Source organism: Camponotus vicinus, unplaced genomic scaffold, assembly GCF_025532165.1.
Source record: "Camponotus vicinus isolate PSW18456_S1 unplaced genomic scaffold, iyCamVici1.0 SCAF_12, whole genome shotgun sequence".
NCBI lineage: Eukaryota > Metazoa > Arthropoda > Insecta > Hymenoptera > Formicidae > Camponotus > Camponotus vicinus.
Window position 1 is genome coordinate 10,163,305 of NW_028141948.1, and position 23,673 is coordinate 10,186,977.

The 23,673-nt window shown below is 41.2% G+C and overlaps 2 protein-coding genes across 10 annotated transcripts in view; one reads left to right on the forward strand and one right to left on the reverse strand.

Moving 5' to 3' along the window:
* The window catches only part of LOC145963056 (uncharacterized), a 368,536-nt gene that overhangs the window by 168,617 nt on the left and 176,246 nt on the right, over positions 1–23,673 (reverse strand). For all 7 annotated transcript variants that reach the window (XR_014436063.1, XR_014436062.1, XR_014436061.1 and 4 more), the window contains exon 6: positions 21,251–21,284. Coding sequence is in view for 4 of the 7 variants with exons in the window: in XM_083084673.1 (XP_082940799.1) it covers positions 21,251–21,284 (34 nt within the window). In the remaining 3 variants the exon portion in view is untranslated. The remainder of the gene's footprint in view (positions 1–21,250; positions 21,285–23,673) is intronic.
* Positions 1–23,673, forward strand: part of LOC145963049 (discoidin domain-containing receptor 2) — a 250,006-nt gene that overhangs the window by 56,277 nt on the left and 170,056 nt on the right. The window lies entirely within an intron of this gene.

Consider the following 23,673-nt stretch of genomic DNA (forward strand, 5'->3'; position numbering starts at 1 on the left):
GCGAGCAAAGTATGCGGCGTGATAGAATGAGCCTATATATATATATATATATATATATATATATGTGTGTGTGTGTGTGTGTGTGTGTGTGTGTGTGTGTGTGTATGTATTATTAAAGAAATTCACACAGTGAAAACTATCCAGCGTTTGCCTTCGATATTCTATAAAATACGTATATCTTGCTCATCAAGCTGCAACGTTCGCAACAAATAAATGCAGGAGTTAGAAATATATATCGGAGAATATATAATCAAGGATATAACACGTACTAAGAGTTCGTACATTTCGCACAAGTATACGTTTTATCGATTTGACGAATTTCGAAACTACGATTTCGATTGGTGCGTTTTGCGAACCGTAATGACCACGATTATATTTGCATGATATTGTCACCGATCGCGATGGTGATTCGTCATTGAATATCGAGACGTGAAAAAGCTAACGACGTCCAACAGTCGCGGTGGCGACCAAAAACCGGCCGTCGCCATGACGGCGAATGTTTTTTCGGCGTAGTTTTGGAAAGCGATTAACCGAGCTTGCGTCTAGCGCATAGTTGCTGTCCAGGCTGGTGCCAAAACGTAACGAGCTTTCGCAACAAAAAACCTCTTGAAACGGCGGCGAATCGCGTTGAATGTCTCCCGTCGTGTCATTCATCATCGCGGTCAACGGCATCGCCATTAGACCATATCCGTCCATGATGGTCTGCTCGTCCGACAATGTGAATAGACGAAGAACGGAACGTTTCGTCAAAGAAAAATAGAAAAAAACTTACCCCATTATAAAGCTTTTTTTATTTGAGACGGAATAGTTAATATATGTAACGTGATAATGGTGATTTTGTCTACGAAAGAATAAAACTAAAGCACAGGTTCTATTGTATAAGAAATAAAGATTAATATAAGACACTATCAGAAAGGATATTTATAACATCAAAATATAATATCTAGCTTATAATCTAGTTTGAAAAGAATTTAATTGGAAGCGCAGCTTTTATTTGCATCTTTAAAAATATATGACCGTCGTAAAAAGAAAACCCTACGTGTAATGTATCAGTGTCGTGCAAAGATCACTAGAATATTTAAAAGTCACGAATCGAGTGTGATAAGTCGAATTTGGGGTGCGAAGGACCGCAAGATTAATTTCTAGTATCGTCGCCAAAGTGAACGTATAAGGTCGATCGAGAGCCTGAGGCGATAGATACGGGTACCATCGACTTGTCACTACATCCCTGCCTCACTTCCTATGGATTACGAGTGTTTTCTTAAGGCAGTGGCCCTCTCAGGGCGGCAATTTGTATTCAAGATAAACCGTTATTGATGCCACCGATATTTCTCAGTCCTATAAAATAGATGTTGTGTGTTCCCTCCGGAGGGCTACTTCCGCTCGCTGAAAACCCGGAGAAGGACCAGTCGGGAAGAAGTTCAGAGAGGGGTGGAAAGAAAAAGGAGTCTGCTTTCGCGACTCCCCACACGTCGCGGACTTCTTACATGGGACAGCGAGCATACGGATACGAAATGACCTCTCCGTTATCCCCCCCCCCGTTATGCGGCGAGTCTATGAGTAAATGACGATTTATGCCGAAAACTTTAAAGACAAAATATCATTCCCGCGTCCTTGCATCTACAACCGGCTGTTTGGGCGTCGGACTAAGTTTTCTTCACGTCACCCCTGGGATCGTCGGGCCACGAATAATACAGAGGTTCGCATTTGTAACCAAGCAACAGCGTAGCGAAACGTGGCCGAGGAAGCAAGTCACCGGTGAGAGGAATTTGAGAAGTCAAGTGGATGATATGAGTTCCGGCGAGCGTAAGTCTGGCAGTTTCATAGAATCGCGAAGTTCGGTCGCGCGGTTAAATAAATGCAACGCGGAGAATATTTTATCGTAGCTCGCTGTTTGAAAGAACGTGACGTGAGTTACTTCACCTTTGCGCTCAAAATCGTAACCCCTCTCTATCTCTTTTTCTCTCGCATTGCTTCTTGTAAAAAAAAAATGTATAAACATGATATTTATTTTATACATTTTTCCATTTAAATTTCCTCCTCCGTATTATTACATTTTTCAATTATCCGAGAAATAGACCCTATCTTTTCCGCGAATATATATGGCCCTCTAATTTATCTCGTAATTAAAATTTAATATTAGCCGAGAAGGGAAAGAGGGACAACACAAAGACACGCGTCCGAGGACATAGCTATATTTCTTTCAAACGAAGCAAAATATTAGCCCGAACTTGCGCTAACATCTTCGCATCCGCTAATAACTTTGGTTTTTAGTGCGCTGTATCATCGTCGTTTTCTCGCTGACGTGTCGTAAAGGCGATAGCGAAAACGGCGCGTGGCTAAGCCGTAAATACCTCGTCGCAGACAACGTCCTCGTCAGTCGTAATAAAGAGATGTGGAAAGACCCATGACATGCGTTCCGCAATGTACGGTTACCCGGGATCCCATAGGGAAACGATGGATTTCGGTATATGGTGTCGGTGCGGTTTGTCCCAGAGGGTAAAGGGTCCTGGACACGTCGCGGCCGTGTTATTGTAAGTCCGCCGCGGTACCGCCTTATTGGTCGGTATCGGGGTTTCGTCGACTCGTTGGGGTGGAACGACCTTAAGCGGGATCTGCGCGATTTTACGTCACGCCACCCTCGCGGCGAGGATATTGGATTACAGTGATTTTCAATTATGAGTAATGGCACGCGCACCCTCGAAAAAACACGGCGAGAATGCCTTAGGTGTAGCACTCTTGGACAGGATATTGTTTTTAATAAAAAAGGTATACACACAATGAATGAAAATATTTCACAGTTTTACGTTCCGCGCAAAAATCTAAATTATTTCGAGATTAAGAGTCCGAGAGTCAGAGTTTCAACAAAATGAAATTTCGTTACAAGGTAAAAAAGAGGCGAAAGAATTTACGCGGACATTACGTTGCGCTATTTGTTCATTATATGCAATTAAATTGCGTTAATGTCGTTGATTGGACTATAATCAACAATAATTTAATAAAATAACTGGGTCGATGCTTGCTCGAAACATCTTGTTTGAATGAGACTGTTAAAATATATATCGGAAGAGTGCATAGTAGATAAAACTGATTATATCAAATGCGGTAAGCGACATTTTGCGACGACAAAATTCCAGCGAAAGGAAACTTCACCCTCATACAGCACCCTCGGAGTTTATCGGACACTCGTAGGGTGGCAGCACTCTCCAATGTTCCTGAAGGGTTGCTACTTGCTTATCAAAACACAGATGTACATTTTGTATTTATGCGTTTATAAAATTTCACTTAAAGATTATTATTTTCCAAAAATATTTTTTATATCATATCTATTGTAATATATTGTATATTTACTATCAGTTACGATCAATAATTATATATAATAGATCTAACATTATATTAAATTTAAAATCTTTCACACATAGTTTCGAGAAATTAATCTTTTATGGCTTTGTTCACTTTATTTTCGACAATAACAACATAATAATTGGCATAAAGTACATTTTTCTATATCAGTTAAAAAAAATTACTTATACAAATTATACTGATTTTAGTTCTCGATTATATAAGTGTCGCTTGAAATTATCCTCTTTTCTACTTTAAAATAAAATCCATGTTGGATTTAATCCAACTTGTTATTGTCGATTATGTAAATTTATATACTATTAAGTTATATAATGAATTTTTCATTTTCTGAGACAAGAAAGATAAAGAAAAATTTTTTGAAATTTACGGCAATATTATTCGCGTGGTAAAACCGTCGAGTAGTATTAATACCGTCATTCGCCAACGCGACGATCAATCATTCTTTTAATTTCTTAAGTTCACATCTCGTCTGGGATCGAATAATACTGACGAATAACTATATATGTTCAACGTCGAAGCGACGCACGTTTCTTCTCGATCGATCATTTGCGCGATTGCACGGCTAACAACATAGAAAACGACGGAGAATAGGAGTGTTTCGTAAAAATGAAAAATTGAAGACGTCGCATCGGATGCTTCCATTCAAGCGACATCCGAGCTGCGTCGTTTCCAGGAATGGACAATAGCACCCCTTGGGACATCTTTTGAGTGCCGCAAACATTCAATTTGTTCAGTATCGTCTTTCCCTCGAATTTTAATGCTGAAGTGGAAATTTCATCAAAAGATGAAACGTAATCCTAAGGTCATTCCATTTCTCAAGGTAACACGATGCGATATGACTCTGTTTCAGTAGCAGCATTTTGTCTCTCTTTATTTTATCATGTATATTCTTTTATATTCATCCCATTAAAATAATAACGCTGAAAAGCAAAACGCAAAATATGTTAATTAATAAAAATGAGAATTAAATGATATCGATATGGTATCGTTTTAGTATCGTAACAGCAGAAAATATGTTAGTTATCGTACTAAATGTCATTAACTGTATTATAACTGGAAAACGCGCGAAGGGAAATAATTAATTTACTCCACGAGAACGAATCGATAAACGAGACGACGCCATTCTGGCTGCGAATGCATAATAAAAGTATCACTTATTGCGCCGACCTAAGAGAAAATATTTCATGAGTACGGCCGGCCAGGAAAGCCGCTTTAGTCAGAAACGTTCCGGGCCTTGATTAAAATTCCAAACTATTTCAGAGAGCGCGGGCTGACATTTCTCTTTATTATCATTATTTTCCTCGCTACGCTTATCGACGTTTTGTATTCTTCTGAAAAACAATAGGGCTCATGTGGCAGCCGTGATACAGTTTTAATATCATATAACATATATATAATATTAAAATTTTATATAATATTAAATTTAATATATTATATTATATAAAATTTCTATAACTATAGAAATCTATCAATTCTGGAAAAATAAAGAAAAATCAATAGAAAGAAAAATGACATAATATAATTACGATCAAGGAAACATTATCTGAATAAAAAACTTGTAAAAATTTATTATATATGGCAATTTAATTATTTGATAATTTTTAAATTGTCAAGCCTCAAACAATTCATTAATAAACATTGTTATATTAAAAATAATGATAATAATTATTATATAAATTCTTGTTTATTTGATGATTTTCAAATGATATCCTTCTAGAAAATCGGTTTCAGATTCTTTTCATCTTCTCTCTCTATTTCTTTGTTAAATTCGCGGTCAGTCTGATCGAGATCGGTGGGGCCAAGGTAAGTGCAATTATGCTAATCAAATCAGAGAGGGGGCAAGGCACCCGAGACATGGAAAGGTGATGAGAGGTTACATCGCAGAGGGTTTGGAGTGCTAGTATTAGTTGTGGGTAACCTCAAGGCTCCACGTCAGAGAGGAGGTGAAAGATGGTGACGATGGTCGACGGTCGTGAAGACGGCACAAGCGAGGAATGAGCAGAAACGGTCAGGTTACTTGTGTCTCGCTACAGGGACCAACAAAGGGAAGAACTGGCAACGCCCGAATCGCCTTCACAAACGTCGAAATCTAGTCTCGAGAGATGAATCATTATTCAATGTCCAAAATTTCATAGCCGCCCAACACATTTGCGCAATGTTTTCTCTCTCTCTCTTTTTTTGTTACGCGTAAGCAGACAAGTATTCCAATGGCAAATTGCCGAAATTGCGTGGCGTCACCGAGAAAGATTACAGGGCGCGATAACATTGACTAATATCAGGAGAGGAAGAAGGGCACACCTGGTTCCAGGCGGATGCGGTACCTCGTTTAATCCCGGAAACGTTGAGGCAAATCGGTCGCATTTTTACGCCACGGAACGTGTCATTATCCGAACGCTGTCGTATAATTTCGGAATCAATTTCGGATTCCTCGGCGAGTCCGCAGTCACTGTCGGCTCGAAATAAAAACAGAGAGCACTCAGCGCGACAATTTCGCGGCATGGATTTTATCCAGATAATCCCGCTGAATGGCGATGACGCTGGGCAATCCGATGTTATCATCGTCATCGACGTTATTCGCGCGCCACAATTAATTTCTTCGGTCGCGAGCCATCGCGCTAGGCGCAAAATATGTAAATTATTTTCCATAATTAAAACGCACACCGGATTCGCCATGCCGCGTTGCACGCGCGCGGCTCACGTACTAAAAGTTTCAGTGGAATTGCCGGAGCCGGCTACGTAGCTGCTATGCGAGTTTCTGGGTTATTGGTTTCTCGGTTGTTAATTCGCCATGTCGGCACGCCCAGCAGTTGCAAGTGACCATGCGGCGCTCGAACGTACGTGGGTCGTTGGCGCAATCAAAGGATCGGGGGCGGAAATGAGAGAGCGGCAGCGGGCAAGATCCGGGAAAAACGGAGACGGAAAAGCGGGACGGAGTAAGGAAGAAAGTACCGTGTTTCGAGTGGCAATATAATACAGCCACGAAACAATGGAGCACCGTGTAAGCCCGGCCACGAGGGCAATAAAACCACGACCGCGTTGGCGTATAAGCCAAGAGAGCCGTAGGAGAACTTCCGTGGCGGATGAGGGATAGAAAATTAAATATTAATTTCGCCAGAGCGACTGAGAAAAGCTCGCAGCTCGCAAGCTCCCGGCTTCCTCTGACCCGCCGAAAGGTACCGTCGATTCGAAGAGAGTCAAACTCTTCCGGTGCTGCCTGGATTCTGATCGGGCTGCCTTCGTCTGAATTCGAAATTCAATTAACTCCGGCGTACTCGCATTAATAATCTAGCGCCGACGAAAAACGAATTCTACGCTAAGAACTTTCGGAGCATGTATTGTACCATCGAGCGATCAAACAGGAAATTAGGTGTTTGCATTGAAAATACGAGAAGATATTGTACCTTGTTCTACGCTCGTGAGTATTTAATTAACCATTACGGAAATTCGAGCTCACCGCCGCCAACTATAGATGATGATACATCGGCGAAAAATTTATTTTATACTCGAAAGCGCTCACTGTAATAGGAAATCCTGAGAATTCTCAAAGGAACGCATCATCCCGAAGCTATCCGATGCAATCGGAAATAATTACCACAAAAACTCGATAAACGGTAGCATCTCGTTATCTTTGACGGCGCGGTTTTAGTAACTTTCATAAATCATTGAATCCAGCGCAAGCCGCTTTGCCCCGATTCGCGCAATTTCATTCGCCCGCTATTCGCGAAGGGATTATTATGGTGGTCGTATTTAGCCGAGCGCGGATTACAATCACAACTGGGTATTATGGCATAAATTTGCTATACGCGACAAACCAAAAAAAAAACGAGAGAAAGAGGGAGAAAGGAAAAAAAAGGAAAACGAACTCCCATGGTGGGCCACCAAATGTTTCCTGTTCGCAGCACGCGACGCCCGCCAATGAGGGTGTCGGCAAAGGGGTCGGGGACGGTGATGTCGACGACGGAAATGCAAAAGTTCGATTTATGCGCTAACACGTTCGTGCCGTACGTACACACGCAGACGCGCGTGCACGCCCGAACGTAGATAGCTCTCCTACCCATCGGGGAATGAACAATGATGCATGGGCGCTCTCCCTCCCTCTCTCTCTCTCTCTCTCTCTCTCTCTCTGTGTATGCATGTACGAGACCCTCCTGCATCTATTTTTTTCACGACCGCCGGACTATCGATGTTGCATAGATCGCGCGATAGCGCCAGAGACGAAAAAGTATGTCCGAATTCCGGTCCTGATAGCGCGAGCGCAGGAGGGGATCTCTGACGAAATCCATGCCACGGCGATGCGTCGCGCGTCTCTCGTCGTCGACGAGACGCGCACGTCCCGCGCACACCCGTCTAATATCCGCTTATGCGAAAATCTGAAATTTATGTAAACGATCCTTCATCTAGTCGCTGATAGATCCGAGAATATATGCGCTTTGCGTGTGTGTCGCCGCCGCGTCAAATGGAAACTCACGCGATCTATGCAGCACAGAGTTTCGCCAGGCGACGTGTGGCGCGGCGAGAGAGTTGCGCCTGATTAAAAATTATTTCCGCCTGCCACTTAATTTCCGTACAATCTAAATATTATCCGCGCAATACAAATCTTCTTATATGTAATAATATCTGTATTCTTTACATCACAGCTGAAAAGTAAAAACTTTGACACTTGACTCGAGAACATCAATTCAACTCGGAAAATTAAAATAGGATTGAAATACGTAAAATAATAATAATTCATCTTCCAACCAAATATGACAAAATTGCAAACACGGCAAATAAATCAAAATGCGATCAATGATAAATAATCCAAATGACAGATGCAAGGCACACACGTGCAACAACACATGTAGGAAATTTATAAAATGATTTTGTCCAAATATAACGAATATTTGGCGCGAGACATTCGACCGGAAGTATATCTTGCGATACTTTTCTGTTTGTGGTGGCAACATTTGTCTTGCCACCCCTCAAGGTATACAGGAGCGAATCCGCACAGTGCCGTACCGCGACGTCGTAACCCGCGGGTGCAGTATATTCATGCCAGGTTAACCGGGCCGCCCCCGCGCAGAAAGAAAGATACCCGGCCGGGATTGAAAATAAATTTCACTGAGGGCCTAACCCGTACAAATAGCCCCGCACTGGTTTTAATGGACGCGGCGTCGTGCCACGGCTAGCGACATTTTATCACCGTAGCTTCGAGAGCACCTACGACCGTTCGATTACGACTGTCGATATTGTTCCGGCTCTTGTCGCCGGAAGGAGAAACATTGCTGCTTCTCCGGCGAAAAGCAATCGGCGGATTTCTTGGTGCTTTAACCGGAACTCGGTGGCACGACGATACCGGAGAGACGTTTAATTTTCGTCTTAATACGTATATTACGCTCCATTTCCTCTCTCGCGAACGAGCCTACGAGACATAATATTTCGTCGCGCGGCTCGCGTCTCCTTTCGTGTTACCTCGATGACCAACCGTCTCACCGTTACTCGTGTAACTTGTGAAAGATCTACGTTGCGAATCGCGCTTTTTCTTTCAATTTCACCATTAAGCACGCAATGCAATAATTACGTCGACCGTAAAGCCGCGATTACCGCACGACGATGAAACGATTGCAAAAATACGAAGCGGTATAATTATTCGTAATGATCGTCGCGTATTTATTACGTGCTCCATATTTACGCGGTCGCCGTGTATAGTTCATGGCACGTGAGGCACCGCTATATCGTTAACCGCTATCGCAGAATGTAAGCAGCTATACTTACAAGCATATATTTCCCTAAATAATTACGAGAGAGAAAAATTGGTCACTATCGCGGGCAAACTACCGTGCTCGAATCGAAAAATTAACGGAGCAATTAGAAGGAACCTTACCAGTACCTTGTCATCATCGTACAACGATATCGAACGATAACGGACAAACAAGAAACTTTAGAAAGTAACGAGCTTCGAGATAATTATTTTACTGCACGTAAGACGTAATCAGAATAAACGCTTTGATTACGGCAGCGCATCTTCGCAAAGAGAATAGATGAAAAAATTAGTATTTCAAACGCATATCCTATCATTATCAAGTCAGAAGGTACGCTCCCGTATCTACATTTACGACGCTCGAGGAATTCCAATTAATATTTATTTCAAAAAGGAAAGTCCAGTCGCGCGTCCATGTCGACCGGAGCATCTGCCAAAGGGAATGCAGAAATAATTCTCTGCATTATACACGCACTGCTTTATAATCATTGTAAATTTGTGATTCCAATATTAATGATAAGTCTCGTATTAATACAACAACGTCATGTACATATATATCTCGAATATACGATTGAATTTTGTTCCGCAGCTTTATATGTATTTTGGCGAGAGATTATTTTAGCTTCATTTATTACACGTTTAATGTATAAAATGTGATTTCTGGATAAAATAAATTAACCGTTCGTCCATTTACCGTAATCGATAGTTGCTTAAACCGTTTAAAACTCATCCGCCGTTTGTTTCAATAAAATATTTTTTTCAAAAAAATTAATAAAAACTATACTCTGCTTTATTCTATTCTATTTATCTCATATTCCCTCTCTGGCGCGCGCAACATCGCGAAAACGCGAAGAATTTTTAATTCACCAGCATGCCATAGAAACGCGCGCTTTTCTCTGCATCCGGCCCAAATCGATCTCGCTCGATCGGAAAAATGGTCGGCTCGGCGAAGCCGCACCGGCCGATGTTTGCATCGCATAGGCATGGACCACGGCGGTAAAACGGCTTAAAGCGCGTAACCGGCGCCACTCCCGCGGGACGCGTTGCAGAATCGCATTTCCCGGAGGCGCTTCCGCAACACGCTATTTCAACGTCGTTTATTATTGCTGCGCAAAATATGTATGTAGATAGGCAGGCAGGCAAAGGATCGCGTGAACGCCAGCACCGATGGCGGCGCGCGACGTTTTTTTCAGCTCGGCACGCGATGCATCAACCGCGACACGATGACGGTGTCGACCTGAACAAATAGAGCAAAATAGCACGGAAGCGATATATAATAGCGCGATGCTGAAAAAAAGACGTTCTCTCGTCGGTAGAAATTCGATAAATTTGCCGGCGGGTTTTCTTACTGGGAGGAAAGTATAGTCCGATTATTGATTGTTGAATTGCCGTACGAGATCTTTGATATTGTACACGCATCCGTTATCGTTACGCTTAGACTTTTGACACTGAATATGGAATGTATGACATTTTCGCCTAAGTGTTTCAGTTTCTTTGCACACCGATGCTCTCTGAAGATGCACGTATGCAATTTCGTCTCAAGTACAAGCTGCTTGCTCTATGATGGAACCTCGAGAAATGCATGTTTTACTATCTCGCAATACTCTTTACATGAAATATTTACTCAACGCTATCATATAATGAAAATATGAAAATTCTAAACCAGCATTTAACAGAAACATGTTCATTTTTTCATAATAAATAAAATTGGAATTATAAACGTAACGAAGCATTTGCTTCTTATTAAGATGATATAATGTTACCCTACATTTTTCTATATTCATTGAAAATATGAAAGTTTATGGGAATAAATCAGAGTAAAATAAGTACTTGCATCGAAAATAGTTTGACGAGTCGCGATTATCATTCGTTTAAGAATAATGTACGTTTATTATTACGAAATCTATAAGAGCGAGGTCCGAATAAAATCGTTTCACACGAGGGGAAGGGGGATTCGTTTTTCATTTGCAAACCAATAGCACTCCGTAATGCGACAAACGTCCGTTGTAGCAGATAAAATGAAGATAATTCGCGCTAGTTGCTCGCGTTTCCTATCTCTCGTGAAGCTCGACGCGCTCGCGGCGCGAAATTATTCCTAACGCGCAACAGGAGACTCATTTTTCGCGAGAAATCCGGCCTTCGCGCGGTCACGGCCGACTTAATGAGCGCATCCGAAACCGGAGGATGCGCCGGCTGCTGCGTCCGGAAAGTGAAACTCGCGATTACGTGAACGCGAGAGCACGAGACGGGTCAATATACGTATACGTGCACACGAGGCGGGAATGCGTGAGATAAAACAAAACGTGTACATACCGTCGTTTCGGCTGCGAGACGATAAGAAATGCCTTTTGGTCTCGCGTGTCAGGTTATTTCGCCGTTCTGAATATTTATAAGGGCTGTCCGTCAAGGGGTTGGGCCGAGAGAACAGCAAACCGCGTGCATTTTCATTTTAGAGTTACAGAGCTGTCGCTGCCAGATTGGAAAGAGGAGATACTATAAGTGAAATATTAAATTCTCATCTACTTCGGTTCTCTCTTTCCGATTTACCTGTCGCTTGGACGGACGAGCGTAATGTCCTTCGAGACTCTCCTCGGCGGCAATTAGATCGCTTTTAGGAGCGGCATCCGGATAATTCAATCGTCATGAAAATACCATGCGAAGCGTGTACCTGCGACAATCTTGATAAACCGGTAGCGACGATCGTGATGGCGCACGTGATTTATATCGACTTGTGTATCGTAATATTCCCTCGCGTTCTCTCAGATCTCCCGACAAGCGATATACGTCGTATCTCAATTAACGTTTCTTACTAATGGTATATATAATATATCGCCTTTCACTAAGCAATGCGCAAGAGTTTGCTCCCCCGTTTTTCTGCGCGCGTTATCCCCGACATCCCAGCGGTAGAACATGAATTGTTAGAAAAATATTCCGCAGCGAGGCGACTCGAATTTCTCTCGCGACCGCGCTTCAATTTTCGCGCTTATTTTCTGTCAAAACACGACCGGACATATTCACGGTATTCGCCAAGGGTTACGAAAATATTCAAAGGTGGCGTTTCGTCAGTGTCACCGGTGACCGAGCGTGGCGGTCGAAAGAAAAAAGGGGGGAAAAGAAAAAAGAAGTTTTAAAGAACTCTTGATTGTCGAGGAATAATATTTGGAAGGGCGGTTAAAGTTACCCGCCGCGTTACGGCTCTGCTCCCCTAACCGGGATAACGCTTTCTCCCTCTGTGTTTTTTCTATTCCGTGACGTGTGAGGTGCAACATCCATCTGTCGGTATCCTTCTAAGGTTGCACTTGTAGTAGCGTTCGCCCCTGTGCGCGCCAACGGAAAATTTCATTACGGATAAATGCGTAAGCCGAACAAGTGTCTCTCACCCTTTGTAAACGTGACGGCTGCACCCATTCGATACACATCCGAAACCCTGACTTTCATGTTTCCCAATTTATTTATACAGCGGCGTTACAAAACGCTTAATGCACCCGGATGAATTACGCATGATCCATTAACAGAATTACGTACGATTCCAACATCGAGAAATATAGAAATTTTATCTCTTCAACAACAATGGAAAGCTAAATTAAAACATCACTCTCCATGTCGAAAATTTACAGAGATTACGAAAATTTACAGAGAAACGAAAAGCGCATAATTAAATGTAAACTCTTGATACGCAGATATATTTGACAAGCTTTGATTCGAGACCAAAATTTCATTCCTCCCTCGAGCGTTTCGAACGATCGATCTGAATAAACCTTCGGCGCACAGGCTGCGCAGAGCGCGCATCATCATTCGTCACTATTATTCACGGTCACGATACACGATCGCAACATACAGAAGGACAGGAGAGAGAGGGTGAAAGCCCCTTCCTACCCATTCTTGGTTGTCGGCGTCGACTGCCACCGACGAGGCGATTAAATTTCACACGACGGCTTCGAGAACACGCCTCTTTCATCGGAGAAGTTTCCGCGGCGCGAGTAGTCGATTTTCTCCCCCTTTCCTCCCCTCCCCCTGCTCGATAGATCCTGGTCAAGATGATCGTGGATAGCTACTTGAAGGGGTGACTCCACCCCGTGACGCGGCATCATTTTCCACATCAATTCGACGTAAATCTCCAGAGAACGTGTCTCGTGAATGGCTCCACCTGCCACGCGATATTATCATCTGACAGATCGGGACTCGTTGGGAATTAATAAATCTTAAAGTTGTTATAAGTAACTCCTAATCTCAGGCTGGAAAAATCAACCGGCAAATGCTTATAAGACAAATATTTGTTCACATTTCTGTCACCAGTGGCAGTCCAGATAGTGACAGAAATTCTCACGTAATGCGATTGATTATATGTGCGTAAACATGGAATAAGCTCTAATTTCAAATAAATATATATGTGATAATCCTGCCTTTTTATATAGATTTTTTTACATGTTTAAAACCACCGTACATATTTAAAAGAGATTAAAATAAAATCACAAGTTTTTTAAACGAAATTGTCTACAATTCTCGAGATATCTTAAAAATGATTAGGAAACATTGTTATTTTATAATATTTTTGATGACGAATTATCAAATCGATATTAATGGAATCGAGTTGCGTTATATCGGATCATCGCCGACGACGTACTGTTGATGTAGCAGGCCATAATCCCATGGTTCGTATTCGTTGAAAATCAGCGTGTCGTGCATGATACAGGCGGCACTCGGCGAGAAAAGGGGTCGAGACTACGGGTACGATAATGGTCGCTGTCCTCGCTGATAGTTCCGGGCGTTTTGAATAATTCAATAAGAGCAACTAATTGTGTTTATGCAAATTTGCGCGAGACGAGAGCTCAAAAGAGGGGGACCGAGAATCGCTCTGCCGGATCCTGTGCATGATTTCCCAAGGATGCGGGCAACGCGAGATAAGACGAGAGCGACGTGTCGGAAGGGTCGGAACGAAAAACAAGCGTGTTCTATACACGAGGGCCTACTCGACGTCCCGCGAAAAAGTAGAAAACGCATCGCGCGGGAGACGAAGGGGAAAAGCCAAAATGAGACCGGCACGCGCAGCCTGACGACGAAGCATATGCACCCCGTTGACCGTTCCACAGTCGGGAGAGATCCCACCCCTTGATTAAGCGTAACACAACCTCCGAGGGATTATCTAAATTGCTTCGTGAAATGAATTAACGGCGCTCGTCGATGATCACGCTCCCTCTTACCATCCCCGGCTCTAATCGACATGCGAGAGAACGCGTATAAAGTCGCTTAATTTCGCGATAGCGATAATCAAACTCGGCTGAATGTATCGTTTTTCAACGTGACCAGCTACGATATCGCGCATACCAATTCCCGGCTGTTATCCTTCCTCGGTTAATGCAAGCCTCGACGATAATGAGTAAACAAAACGTAGCGAGCAAAACATACGATGATTAAATTAGCCCGAATGCGCAGCGCGCGTCGCGATGATTAATTCCAAAGTGCACTACCGAGTACTTGGTCGGGCGTCTCTCGACGTAAGAAGCTAAACACTTACAGCTTGAATCGAACTACTTGACGTCGCGAACCTCTCGACGTCCCGGCGTATTCCTACCCTTATCGCGTCGCTACCCTCGAAAACCAGAGAGAGAATTCGTGAGACGTGAGTTGATAATGTCGCCAATGGCCGCTTTGCGAACTACGAACTCACGGTACAGGCTTGTGATACATTACGAGGGTAGAGCGGTAATTTTTCACGTTTATCGCATTCCTGTTGCGGCCTCGAGCCGATCCGCGCCACGGTACGCGTAGCGCGAAGGACGAAGGATAATATGAAAGAACGCCCGGAATTAATTACCAGTGCGACCCGACGTTTATACCGGGCGAGTTTATAATCCGCGGGCCGCATTTGTCTCTTCGAGGAAAACGCATTTAACGTTTCTGCGAGAGAAAGAGAGAACACCGTTTACCGTATGCGGCCGTTTCGTGCATACCGAAGGTATGCTGCCGCGAGAAACCGGTGTAAGTGCATTGTCTTGTAAAAAGGGCACCCGGCCGCGGGTTCAATTAACTTAATGCAAATTACCTGTCGCGTCCATGCCTGTATATACGCGTTCCGCTAAGGAGCAGGGAGTAGAGGAAAAATTCATGAATCATTTTGTGCGTATCTGATAACTACGAACCGCCCTCGCGAGCGAAATTATGACGGATGATTGGTTTGCGTTAAAAATATCGTCGTAGAAAATCTTTAGCATCGACAAAGCGGTAGCCCGGTACTCTCTTCCTTACGGGGACTATAATTTTGAAAAATCCCTTTCCTAAATATCACAGAGTAATCTTCCTAATCGCGTTGAAAGCATTTCGTCGCGAGCAACATATTTCTTCACACGATACATTTCCGTTTGATCATAAAGAACCCTGGAAAGCAAAGGCAAAAGGTATTACTTTGCCGTTTCGCGAGAGTCAGAATCGGCTTCCGCCGAGTCCAAACATCCCGCAGGATATACTCCCTGTGTACGAAAACCGCCTCGCTCATCGTCTATCCTTCTTCCATTGAAGAAGTTGTAAAGTAGCATAAAGTAGGCACACGTGCGTCCCGTCGAGCATAAATATTGCATGGGTCGAGACTAGCTAAATGTAAATCTTCGACGCGAAAGAGGGTATTAAACGAATTTACAAAATTGATGCAATTTGTTTCCCGAATTCTGACACGCTCGATAACGTAATTATGCGCAGACACTCATTAAAATGGATGATGGAATGGAATTCGGCTCAAAGGATGCGGCCGAAAAAATGCTGGCTAATAATACGCCGCCACTGTCACGTAACCCGTTCGATTCACTTAACGGGCTCTCTGCATCGCGTTTTCTTGCGCCGAGTTTCTTCGCGGATGTTCGCGAACCCCAGGTCTGGGCAGAGGTACGTTCCCGGTGGCTCAATTAATGAGTGGTAATTACGGATCCCCGTTCCGACGCGACCGCACCGAGAATATCTTGAAAAATTCCTCTCCCAACGTCGGCCGCACTTAATTACGCAAAAATACGTTGACGCGATTTTTCTTGCCGATTTATTGTCCCTCGAGCGACGCGGGGGATCCTCGCTCGCGGCATCATCTCAAAGACTCGTTAATTGAGACAGAAATTTAATTATCGATTAGACTTAATGCGAGAGATTAGTTTACGCGATACTAAAAACCCGCACTCTTTCTTTTTGTGTTACAGGGTTCTCTGATAAAATTGAAGTAAATTTGAAATTTTCTTTCGAATAAAAAATAATATGTTATCGAAACAAACTTAAAATTATAAACAATACTTTTACCTATTAATTTTGTCATGTCTAATTAATTCAAAATCTTCAACCGCTTGAAATCATAAAACTTGAATTCTAGTACTTCTGATTTAATGCGCGATTACTTCTCAGACACTCCTTTCCAGATAGATGTTCCTTTGATGTCGAGGCTATGATCGTGGTTCTGTGCATGAAAAGGCGGAAAATGGAGCCAGTAAGTTTATGAGGCATTATGTTAGATGAAAATTCCATTCTGCGCGACCCTCGGAATATTGTCCGCTGGCGAATAACCATGGGACGAGGTGCTTGAATTTTCAACGGGCTGCTCCCCCCCTGCAAAGGGACATCGAGGGGTAGGAAACGCGTCAACGTTTCGACAACTCTAGCGACAACTCTCCCGCGCCCCGCGTTTCTTTTTCCATCTACCATCGTGTAATTCGAAATGGTGCGTGTTGCATTCCCGTGTCCGATGCAATATAGCCACGTGCATACGTCGCGTACTCCATACAGGGAATTACAAATGGACAAAGCCCAGCTGCCGACCGACACTACTGCGGTGCCAAATCGAATGGTGACACGCGAGACACGCGACTCTTTCTCTCCCGCTCCATTTTCCGCTTCCAACCACGCACACTTGATCCTCATCACCATTTCTCTTTCGTTCTATATCTTTCACTCGCGATCCCTGATGCGCGTTTTTAAAATGATGACGAATACATTCAGTCAGACAAAAAAAAAAGAAAAAAAGATTGCACTTGATATATATATATAACAATTTGTTATTATATAATATTCTTGCCGAAATATAATATTAAATAATTTAATTATATGACGAACGATATTATCTTCTCTCTCCTTTTAATTGCATATATACCGATTGCTTTATTTTTCTTCAAATCTTTATAATATGTAAAAGTGCATAAAAAGACGTACAATTATTCTTCAATATTCTACCAATACCTTTATCATATTTTCACTCTTTTTGTTAAATTCATATCTAGTACGTTGTCATAAATCACTAGCATTTTTCAAGTATTAATCGAACGTACCATGGCTTCTCGCTGGACGCAATTGCACGCGGTTTTGCCGAGAACCATTTCGAAATTGTCCCTTCGTTCGCATCCATTAATTACGGTCGTGCTATAACGGCTTAAGCGATATTGCCCGATCATCGCATTAAAGAGTCACGCGTTACCACTTACAAGCACTTTGATTAACACCGCAATTTATCCAGGAAAGAAGATATTGTTGTAAAGCGAGAAAACGTGTCAAATTATCCCGCTTTTATTACGCGTATATTGAGACTAATTTAATCATTTTTTAAATAGAATTTATGTCATCTTTAAAGTAATTTTTATATAAACATAATTATATTTGTGAATAATGATGTGTTTCTGATGAGACGCTACAATTTTACCGATACATGCTACTGATATGCAAAAAGGTCTTGGATTTTCGCCATGAGACACACTCACGGTGACAAATCTCTCGCGTGACGTCTACCCTTCTTCGAGGGGTCATAATCACGGCTTCAGTCTTTCATTAATAACAAACAAATATTTTCAGGGTCGTTGGTTAATATGTTAAACATTTCATACCGAGGCCCAGAATAGCAGTCGGGAAACCCTTGTCCCTTTTAGTCCCAAAGTAATGTCAGGTATTACGATTCCCGAGAGAATTCCTACGCCCCTTCTGTCTCTCTTAAATTATCGCCGTAATTACGGCGTATGCATCGTAAAGCGCGGCCGCCCGGCACAATGTCGTCATGCTCGCGAGTCGAGAGAAAAATATGCTTGTGATCAACGTACTCTGTAGACGCGCGACGAATTCACTGTTTCACTGTTTTATCGCTCGTATTATTTTGCGCGACAAATCTTATGTTTCACAACCATTTCGCTTCTATCTCTCGTGATAATTAAACATAAAAATAATGGACGTTTGGCGTAAGCTGCGATAAAGTCAATCATGTCGATGTACAATCAATTGAAAACAAGCCTGATGAAAAGAAAATCGCGTGGGACAACGAAACATTGCGTTTGCGTTGTCAGACTTATGTATCGGATGTGAAAGGAACATTTTCGTATTTTGTGAGTTATAGGAAGTTCGTGTAGCGCTCTTTCCCTAGACTGGCACGGATAAATTATCGTCGTGTCACGGATCTACATCACGTGTCTACTTTGTCCGCGTGTTGGTGGCTATCTCGTGTGATTCTTTCTCAACACGGGGTCCCCGGATCGCGTTTCGTAATCTCACGCATGTACACGACCTTTCACCGTACCTTCCTTCGGCAAGTGATTAATGATATCGCTGTCGCCTTATGGTCGGGCCAGAGTGTTGCAACATTTTTGGATTCCATTCGCACAATTCCTTTCGTAGAAAGAATTTAATTTTACTTCGTGGCACTCGAACATGCCGAATCGACGTGTTCTCGCGCGCTTGCCTTTCCAGTATTTTGGTCGTTTATTAAGACAGTGACACGCGACCTAACCATGATAATTCAATATTATATACACTTGACAGTATATTTTCCATCTCTAGCAATATTCATTAAATTCTTAAATTAAATAATAATAAAAGCTGCGCACTAACTTGCGCTAAAATTAATAAGTATTATAAAAAAATTATCAACAAAGCAATTTTCAAAGCAAAAATAGACATTTTTTCATAAAAATGCAGTTATATGTACCATGAATCGCAGATTTATATTAATGATAAGCAAGGATATCGTGACTCCACCGAAAGCCGGCTTATCGTCTAGTAGCGTGTCATAATGTCCTACCGGACATCGAATTAATTCCATTGCTTTTAATTTGTCATTCTTCACGTGACACTGGCGACACAAATGAAAAGTGACAAGCACGCGACGCACTGATTAAGAAACTTCAACATTCATATTTTATGAAAATATCGTGCACGAACAATTTTATTTCATTGTGACTTGGTCATACGATCAATACTTTAACGATACGCAAAGTAGAAATTTTAAAAAAGCATAACGTGTGATGATTACGTTTTCTTATCTAATATCGCAACAATCGAATTATAAATTTTGAAATGTTCTCTTAACTTCCATCTATTAATTTACAAGTAACACTTGTAATCATTATTAAATCGGTATTTTAACACAAAGAAAGATTATTTAGATATTTCTCTTTTAAATGCATCGAAAACTCTGCGATCCAAATCATTGTATTATATAATTCGAAACATTTCTAGAATCCTTTCCGAGCTAAAATATGAAAATTCACGTATAGTTACACAACGGCAATTATAATATAGCCGCGAGTGCAAAAAAGCGGACGAAACACGCTGCGAGGAAAACAAAAAAAGAAGAATCGGAGTAGCAGAAAGCGAGGAGTGTAATAAAACAATAGCCGCAATTTTTTTATTATCTCAGCGATGATTAAAGTAATGCGATTTCCATCCTTTCATCGAGGCAGAAGCGCAAATGAGCGGCCGGGCATTGTTCACGTTTCCCCGCGCGCGCTAACAATCGTTTCTCTCTCGGCTCCGCGAAACCGAATAATCAATCCACTTCGCCGTGAAACGTTTCCCTTTGTACCGCGAAACACCCGCCTCTCGAGATCTTTACGACGACGGTGCACGCGCGAGTGGCATTTCGCCGGCGATGTAACCGGCGCATTCGTCGTGCGCGCCGAAAGAGTGCGTAAAAGCGGAGGAAGAGAGAGTAAAGCGAAACGGGGCGATGATAAAGGACGGATAGGAACTTTAAACAGCCGCTGCATAATGCATCCGGTCGGCACCGTCGGCCGTTTCTTCGCCCTAAGGGCGCGCGTTCGCCCTTTCCGTAAGTAAAAAGCTTTCCCCGTCGCGGAGGTCCAACTTTCGCCGACGTGATCCTCTCGATGCGACGCGCACTCCGCCGATGAAGCCATCGATGACGTTGAGGGACGACGAGTCGGCGACGGTGGATTATTTTGATACGGGAATGTAAATGCGGGAATGCGTAAAACGCGCCCGCAGTGGATTTGAACGGGGCTGGCTCCCGCTCTACCAGCGTGCACTCTCGTTTGTACCTCGCGTGTTCGCACGTCGCGTAATCGCCGATAATTACGACGGAATGACGCGGCCGTTCTTACGGCACGCCTGCTCAACCGCAACGTATTATTCTATCGTTTGCATCGGTCGATGCACGCATCGATGCAACCTCGATCGATCGCACTCTCGTGCAAATGCTTTCCGCACAGTCACGAGGCATTGGCCAGTGATTCTACATTGGAGGTGAAAGAAAGCGAATTTTCGACGGTTACTTGTTACCGTGATGTTAAGGTAGTACGTGTTTCAGAACGTGATCGATAATATTAATAAAATGGTGAAAACTTGGAGAAAAGTGTATATATTTCTCTATATATATTTCAAAGTATATATACCTATATATCTTCTTCCTGTCTAAAATATTTATCATAGTTATGTTCGAGAAATGTAAAATTCAAAATATAGTATATTTCTCTCTTTGAATATATAAGACTTCTGCTACGTGACAAGATTTCATCATTTATTACATTTGATTGAATAATATGGCTTATTCTTACTTTGATAAGGGTCCTTGCTTCTCATCTCGGATTTATTCAAACTATATGCTGTTGTCACGTTGAGAAATGTAAAGAAGAATTTACGGACAAAGAAATATAAATTTTTGGATATTTTCTTAACGGGGAGACATATATATGATGTGTTGTCGTAGATTAAACTTATATCTGAGAATTAAAATAATGGATCTCTGCGACATATATTTTTCTATAATATCTTTATATATATGATTACTATAATATATAATTATATACTATAACATATATTTAGAAATATCATTTGAGATACTATATTCTATATGTTATCATAGATCCGTTATTTTAAAATATAAAGTAAAAGTTTATCACTCACCAACCGATGCGCTGCCATTAAAACTACGTTCTGTCTGTAACATACAGATACAAAGATCTGAATTATAACAACTGCCAAATTATCAATATTCAAAAAATTATTATTATACGCATTAAATTTTATATATTTGATACGTACAATAATAAACAGATATTTAGTATGTAAGTATCTTTTATAGAATTATAATTTTTCTATAAAAAGTTTTAAATTTTTGTAATATGCGTTGTATATATCTGATGTAATCTGATATAATATTCAATAATTTAAATTCATTATATTTAAGGTTAAAAATTATAAAAAGAGAAAAATAATTCATCATGGGTTAAAATAGCGCAACAGCGGAATTGCAAATACAGAGCAATAAGTTGTATATAAAATATATATAAATTATAAGGCAAATGTTACATGTGTAATTATATGCGTTATATAAAAACATTTTGCTCCGATATTCATCGTTAAACTGTAAACAAAAATACGCAAATATTAATATTATTATTAATAATATTATATATAGAAATTAATGTGTTATAGTTATGCATATACAATATTTATATATCAACAATATTATAATTATGTCATACTCCATATCATAATTATATGTCATACTACACAAATAGCATTCTTTGATATTATAATTATAATAATAAAACTATAAAACAATTTAATTTATGTTATTTTACATTTTTATCCAATTTTATAGCACATTTAAATGCTTTGTTAATATTTTGTAAAAATATAAATTTTATAGTTTTATAGTTTTAAATTATAAGTTATATATTAAATATGTGGAATCAATATTTTATCCTAACATTGCCTTGTCGGCATTTGGCATAGCGTTACCGTTACTAAATGCACGGCGCCTCCGACAATCCTCTCATTCTCCTTCTCCTATTTTCATCAAAAGGAAAGGGAAATGGGGATCTAGCTTCAGCCCTTACACTGGCACCCCTTCCTTCATGGTAATGCATTAATACGCGCGTTACACGCGTACAATACATACGTCCGAGTGAAGGAGCCGCAATGTTGGCATCGTCATGTATGTATATTGTAACCTCACATCTCACCGTCACCCCTTCGTAAAGCAGACGTCCTCTATCACCCTTTCGCCTCCTCTCTCTTCTTCTCTCTATCACCCCTATATTACCACTCGACTACCCTTGTCGCGCCGCGTATCGAGGTACCTACACGATTCTCGCATTACCTCAGTGACTTTCCAAGCTTTGGTCACTTAGCAATTACTTAACGAGCTTCCAGACCGGCCCGCGTTTGTCGACACTACAGCGGCGTGAGGTATGTTCGAGCCCTTTTTTGCCGGAAGTAATATGTTTGCAACTCGGAAGCTCCCCCTCGTTGTGAAGCCAATGAGGAATGCCGCGAACTGTCGACGGAAATTCTTGCGGAAGCATATTATGGAGAATGGGTTTAAAAGCACAATTATAAGCAGTCGAAAACGAAGCGAGATTGGTAATTTTTGCGGTATTTTTGGTTCATTAAAGTTTGAGAAAAATTTAAGCGTGGAAGAATTAATAAAAATATTTTGCTAAAATATGCTGTGCGCATACATTCCTCTTATTTTCCAACATGTAATATTTATAATTTTTTTTTACATAATTGAGAGTTATTAAATTTCCTACGAATATAACACAAAGCATATTTGTTGCAGTAGCATTTGTTTGCAAAAGTATTCGTTTTAATACAAACTATTTTTCACGAACGAGCATTAAGATATTATCGCAAAAGAAATACAATATCATTTATCAGAGATATATTATATTATTAGATGAAATGTAATGTAATCGACAAAGATGCGATTAAGCGTAAAAAGTTTATAATATTTTTCCGATATTAAATTATCGGATAGGAGAGCCCATTAAAATGTCACTTTTTCAGAGAATATAAATAAGCATACTGTGACGAATGAGCGTCTGATGAAAATGAAATACGAATCCCGGCACCCGAGGGAAGTAAAGTATCTGCGCGAACGTCAGTGAATAAATTATTATCGAGATGTAGTTGTGATTCGACGACTGGATTTATGCAAAAGTGCATTAATTAAGCTTGCGAAAACTGAATTTCTTAACGCATCGCTCACTACGACGGGAACAGGTTGTTCGATGCAGAATTTTATCATTTCACATACATACAATATTTGCATATATAATACATCGTTATCATTAAAAGCTATTCCAGTAATATTTGATAGCTTATTTATACATTTTTCCGTTATATAATGGCCGTTCCTTTCTTTCTATGAATCATTACTCGCAACAGATCACATTTATTGTTGACTTGCATTCTAGAATCATATGTATGGAAGGAACTCTATTAAACTTAAATCATAATTTCGTGCTCGTCGGTCCGTGCAAGGGTTCGCGCTTATTGCGCCGCAATAAAAAACCATTCCGATAATAGACTCAATGTCG